Below are 6,169 nucleotides of genomic sequence, written 5' to 3'. Positions count from 1 at the left end.
TGGCTAATCGACCCAATCTGCCAGACTTGCCGACGGCAGCTTTAAGTAATGTTCAAGTATATTTTAAGTATACTTTGTGTAGTAAGTATACTAATGTCAATGTACTAGTAGTAAACTTGTAAGTGTACTATTTCAATACTGCTTGAGACTAAATTGACCCAATTTAGTATATAAAAAGTTTTCGATTAAGTGTACTATAAGTGTGTAAGGCCTGCCTACCGGTCCAATGGCGATTTCCAATAGAGTGGCAGAAGGTTTCTGTGCGTTCGGTCTTTTCAGCGTGGTTGTTGAAGTGGTCATTAAGTTTTCACTACCAAAGTTCACTCTAAAAACAGTTTTTTTCTTTACTCAACTTTTTGAGTTCTCAATTTCCACTGCCTCAATTAAGTTGCATTTACTGAAACAAACAAAAAAATGTTTTAAAGGGCAGATCATCTGAATACTTCATTTTTTGTATTTTAACCCCTTCCTCATCACCCCCAATTTTGGCAAGTGCTGTATACATGACATACCCACAATAAAAAGGTTACTGATCATAAGTAATTCTGAATAGAAACATAACACACATACATTTAGAAAGCCAACCCTTGAGAGTTTATAGTTCAAGACTCAAAATTAACCAGACTGTTATTAATATTGAGATATATAAGCTCAAACATATTTTGAACTACAATAATCCGGGATCACCAGTGATCCCTGACAGGTAAGGGGTTTTTAATGGTAAAAGACTATGAAAGATAATGCTACGAAAAAACATGTTAATTGGTTAAAGTCATGTTCCCTTACTATACATGTTATAATGAGAGATAGAGGACCAAAAAGCGAGATTCACAATAATTCAGTCTTTAATGGAAATGAGAAACGAATCACTGAATCAAACATAAATCTTCTCAGGAAAAAACAGAAAACTTCGCTTTGTAGAAATCAACGTAAACTGCAGGCAGCAGATAATACTGGAACTCAGGATGCGCAGCAGGGCGTCAGGCGAAGTTGGACTCCGAGTGGAGACTGTAGTGAGAGGCGAAGTCCGCCGAGAGAGAAGGTACCGTAGACTGGACACCGCGTCTGTTCAGGAACCCAGCGTCTGAATTGGCAGGGCAGAGTTCAGTGAGCCAGCAAGAGAATGGATGAGTATACTGACTCGAGGAGAGGCTTCCACACGAACCACACAGGACAGGACAGGACAGGACAGGACAGGAAAGGACAGGACAGGACTCGATTCGTTTTGGCAAGAAGGGTAAGAGAAGCGACTTCAGCATTAGATAGCTTGGAATAAACTGACAAAGGGGCAGAGAAAGAGAGGGTTAGAAATAGCAGGAAACATCAGGAGGGAAGGAGAAACAGGTGAGATGATAGAGTGGAGATTAAGGGTAAATGGGAACAGCTGGGACTGATGAGAACGGGGTGATGGTGTAGTGTGAGATGTGGCCACAAGAGGGAGACAGAGAATGAAGGAACCTGGATCATGACAGTACCCCCCCCCCCCCTCAACGAGCGCCTCCTGGCGCTCCCGAGGAGGAGAGCTGGCGAGAGCGGAGGAAATCATCAATGAGCGAAGGGTCCAGGACGTCCCGGGAGGGTACCCAGCTTCTCTCCTCCGGCCCAAACCCCTCCCAATCGACTAAGTATTGGTGACCACGACCCCGGCGGCGCATATCAAGGATGCGGCGAACCCTGTAGACAGGAGAGTTATCCACACGAACGGGTGGGCAGACAGGACGAGAAGGCGCACGCACGACGGGCTTAATATGCGAAACGTGGAAAACAGGGTGGACCCGACGGAGATAGGATGGAAGACGAAGTCGTACCGCGACAGGATTTATGATCTTGATAATACGAAAAGGCCCGATAAAGCGGGGCGCCAACTTGCGGGAATCAGAAAGCAAGGGCAGGTTCGCGGTGGAAAGCCAAACGCGTTGCCCACGAAGGTAGCGCGGACTCTTGACTCGACGTTTATTGGCAGTGATGCTCATGCGAGTGTTAGAGCGACGAAGTGCAGTTCTAACCCTCCTCCAAGTGCGCTTACAACGGTTAATATGGGCTTGAACTGACGGTGAATTAGATTCAGTTTCCTGAGACGAAAACAAAGGCGGTTGATAGCCGAGGCAGCAGTGAAAAGGCGAAAGACCTGTGGCAGAGGATGGAAGAGAATTGTGCGCATACTCTGCCCAGGCCAGCTGCTCAGACCACGACGCGGGACAACGGTGAGCTAGGCTGCGCAGAATGCGGGCGACAATTTGATTGGCGCGCTCGGCTTGCCCGTTGGTTTGAGGGTGAAAACCCGACGAGAGGCTAGCAGTAGCCCCGATGAGACGGCAAAACTCTTTCCAAAAAAAAGCGGAGAACTGCGGACCTCTATCAGAAACCACGTCAGTGGGAAGACCATGTATCTTAAAAACATGATCTACCATAATTTGGGCTGTCTCTTTGGCAGAAGGAAGTTTAGTGAGTGGAATGAAACGAGCAGATTTAGAAAAACGATCGACAACTGTTAGGATGACCGTATTGCCAGCTGACGAATGAAGCCCGGTAATAAAATCAAGCGCGATATGAGACCAGGGGCGGGCTGGTACAGGCAATGGTCGAAGCAAACCCGCCGGAGGAGAGTTACTGGTCTTGGTTTGAGCGCAAGTAACACACGAGGCGATAAAACGACGCGTATCGCGCTCAATAGTAGGCCACCAGAAACGTTGACGAATGAAAGCAAGAGAGCCCCGCACGCCGGGATGGGCAGACAATTTGGACGAGTGTCCCCACTGGAGGACAGCGCGGCGAACGGACGTGGGCACAAAAAGGAGATTCTTAGGGCAGTTACGCGGCACGGAAAACTGAGATAATGCGCGTCTGACCAACCTCTCGATTCCCCACACAGTAGCACCCACAACACGACCGGGAGAAATAATAATCTCAGGGGTTACGGCTGCGGTGGGGGAGTCGAAGAGGCGAGAGAGAGCATCAGGCTTGACATTCTTTGAACCGGGACGAAAAGAGATGGAAAAATCAAAACGTGTAAAAAACAGAGCCCAACGGGCTTGACGGGCGTTGAGTCTTTTAGCCGAACGTATGTATTCTAAATTTCGATGATCCGTCCATACGACAAAAGGAACGGAAGAGCCTTCTAACCAATGTCTCCATTCGCCGAGCGCCAACCGGATGGCGAGCAGTTCACGGTTGCCTACATCGTAATTTCGTTCGGCGGGCGCGAGACGGTGAGAGTAAAAGGCGCAGGGATGTACTTTTCCGTCTGCAGAGGAGCGTTGAGAAAGTACGGCCCCGACCCCGACCTCCGAGGCATCAACTTCGACAATAAATTGTTTCGAGACGTCGGGAGAGAGTAAGATAGGAGCGGAAGTGAAAAGAGTCTTTAGCTGATCAAAAGCAGCTTGAGCTGTTTCTGACCATCTAAAGCGGGACTTGACAGATGTCAGAGCCGTGAGGGGCGCGGCAACTTGGCAAAAATTTCGTATGAAACGACGATAAAAGTTGGCAAAGCCAAGAAAGCGTTGAAGCGCAACACGAGAATCAGGAACGGGCCATTCGGTGACCGCTCGGACCTTAGCCGGGTCCATATTGATTCCTTCTGCAGAAATGACTGAGCCCAAAAACGTGACCGACGGAACATGAAACGAACATTTCTCAGCTTTGACAAAGAGTCGATTTTCTAACAGACGTTGGAGAACTCGACGAACGTGTTGGACATGGACTTGGAGTGAGGGAGAGAAAATGAGAATGTCATCGAGATAGACAAAGACAAAAATATTTAGCATATCTCGTAAGACATCATTGATAAGAGCTTGGAACACGGCGGGGGCGTTGACCAGCCCGAAGGGGAGGACCTTATATTCAAAGTGACCGAGGGGCGTGTTAAAGGCGGTCTTCCATTCGTCACCCTCTTTGATGCGGACTAAATGATAGGCGTTACGAAGATCGAGTTTGGTAAAGATCTTAGCTCCCTGTAAGATTTCAAAGGCTGACGACATTAAAGGCAAGGGATAACGGTTCTTGATAGTAATCTCGTTCAGCCCTCGGTAATCGATACAGGGACGTAACGAACCGTCCTTCTTTTTGACAAAGAAAAACCCTGCACCGGCAGGTGACGAGGAAGGCACAATAGTACCGGCGTTGAGGGAATCGGACAGATAATTCTCCAGCGCCTCCCGTTCAGGAGCCGATAGAGAATATAATCTGCCGCGCGGGGGCGTGGTCTCCGGGAGAAGGTCGATACTACAATCGTAAGGACGATGGGGGGGAAGAGAAGTGGCCCGGGCTCGACTAAAGACCTCCCGCAGATCGTGATAAACCTCCGGGACTCCAGACAAATCACCGGGTTCTTCCTGAAAAACAGATACAGAGGAAACAGGAGGAACAGCAGAGGTTAAACACTCAACATGACAAGACAACTTCCACGACAAAATAGAACCATCAGACCAATTAATTTGGGGATTGTGTAGTACTAGCCAAGGATGACCGAGTACCACAGGAGTAAAGGGGGAATGAAAAATAAAAAAATAAATTGTTTCCTTGTGATTTCCTGAGACGGTAAGCGTCAGAGGCACAGTCTTCTGCTTTATTCTAGGGAGGACGCTACCATCAAGGGCATAGAGAGGGGTGGAGTCTTTTAAGTCTATGAGGGGAATACCTTGCTTCCGAGCCCACAACTCATCGAGGAAATTCCCCTCTGCCTCCGAGTCAACCAGAGCCATGCAAGAGACAGACGAGACGGGCCACCGAAGAAGTGCAGGAAGGGTTGTACAGGACTTAGATGGAGAGTTCCTAGACATCGCGCTCGCCAGTAACCCTCCGTCTACTGACGAGCTCTGGCTTTTACCGGACAATGAGTGACAAAGTGATTTGCTGAGGCGCAGTACATGCACAGACGGTTGGTGATGCGTCGCTCGCGTTCCTTGGAAGAAATTCGAAGACCACCAAGTTGCATGGGCTCAGAGTCTGTGTCAGAGGCAAGAGGAGAAACGGCCGAGGAGGAAGTAGGAAAGCGAGCGGCTTCGGTCCGACGTGCTCTGTGGCGCAGGTCAAACCGCTTCTCAATTCGGATTGCCAGATCGATGAGAGCATCGAGTCGAGCAGGCACCTCGCGCATGAAGATCTCGTCCTTGAGATCAGGATTCAACGCTTCCAGAAAGCGCGCCACCAGCGCCGGCTCATTCCACCCGCAGGACGTGGAAAGGGTGCGGAACTCTATAGAAAAGTCAGTAACGGAACGCCTTCCCTGGCGAAGGGACGAAAGGAGTCGTGAAGCTTCCTCCCCGTGGGCTGACCGGTCAAAGACACGGATCATCTCTTGTTTGAAGAGTGTGAAGTCGAAGACGCATTCACCTTCTGCCTCCCAGTGGGCCGTTCCCCATTCCCGAGCTCGTCCTGCGAGGAGGGAGATTACGTAGGCGACCTTGGCTCGGTCCCGAGCGTAAGTGGCAGGCTGTAACGAGAAAACCACCTCGCACTGGGTAAGAAAGGAGCGGCACTGAGTTGGCTCACCGGAATAGACAGGAGGATTGTTGACGCGTGGTTCGGAAACCTCACGGATCTCAGAGGTGGACGGCTCGTGCCGAATCTGACGAACCCGCTGTGTGAGATCGGCCATCTGGCTAGCGAGGGAGTCAACAGCCTGGCGAGCGGTGGATATCTCCTGCTCGTGTTTCCCCAACATGGCACCTTGAAGCTCAACTGCCGCTTGAAAAGGATGGCTGCTCGCTTGGTCCATAACTGGTCAGTTTATTCTGTTATAATGAGAGATAGAGGACCAAAAAGCGAGATTCACAATAATTCAGTCTTTAATGGAAATGAGAAGCGAATCACTGAATCAAACATAAATCTTCTCAGGAAAAAACAGAAAACTTCGCTTTGTAGAAATCAACGTAAACTGCAGGCAGCAGATAATACTGGAACTCAGGATGCGCAGCAGGGCGTCAGGCGAAGTTGGACTCCGAGTGGAGACTGTAGTGAGAGGCGAAGTCCGCCGAGAGAGAAGGTACCGTAGACTGGACACCGCGTCTGTTCAGGAACCCAGCGTCTGAATTGGCAGGGCAGAGTTCAGTGAGCCAGCAAGAGAATGGATGAGTATACTGACTCGAGGAGAGGCTTCCACACGAACCACACAGGACAGGACAGGACAGGACAGGACAGGACAGGACAGGACAGGACAGGACAGGAC

The 6,169-nt window shown here is 49.6% G+C and overlaps 1 protein-coding gene across 2 annotated transcripts in view; it reads right to left on the bottom strand.

The window, feature by feature from the left end:
* Positions 1-5,606: 5,606 nt before the first annotated feature.
* Positions 5,607-6,169, bottom strand: part of LOC309491661 (adhesion G protein-coupled receptor L1-like) — a 16,301-nt gene continuing 15,738 nt past the window's right edge. The window contains exons 4-5 of one of the 2 annotated variants that reach the window (XM_082190712.1): positions 5,899-6,028; positions 5,607-5,735 (exon numbers count right to left, since the gene is read on the bottom strand). In XM_082190712.1, the coding sequence (XP_082046838.1) occupies positions 5,925-6,028 (104 nt within the window). In that variant the 3' untranslated portion in view covers positions 5,607-5,735; positions 5,899-5,924. Of the gene's footprint in view, positions 5,736-5,898; positions 6,029-6,169 lie in introns of those variants that run through there. The other variant, XM_082190711.1, reaches the window with a different exon arrangement.

The sequence above is a fragment of the Leuciscus leuciscus genome (genome assembly GCF_965113295.1).
Source record: "Leuciscus leuciscus genome assembly, contig: HAP1_SCAFFOLD_700, whole genome shotgun sequence".
Classification (NCBI taxonomy): domain Eukaryota; kingdom Metazoa; phylum Chordata; class Actinopteri; order Cypriniformes; family Leuciscidae; genus Leuciscus; species Leuciscus leuciscus.
This window is presented reverse-complemented; position numbering and strand designations above follow the sequence as displayed.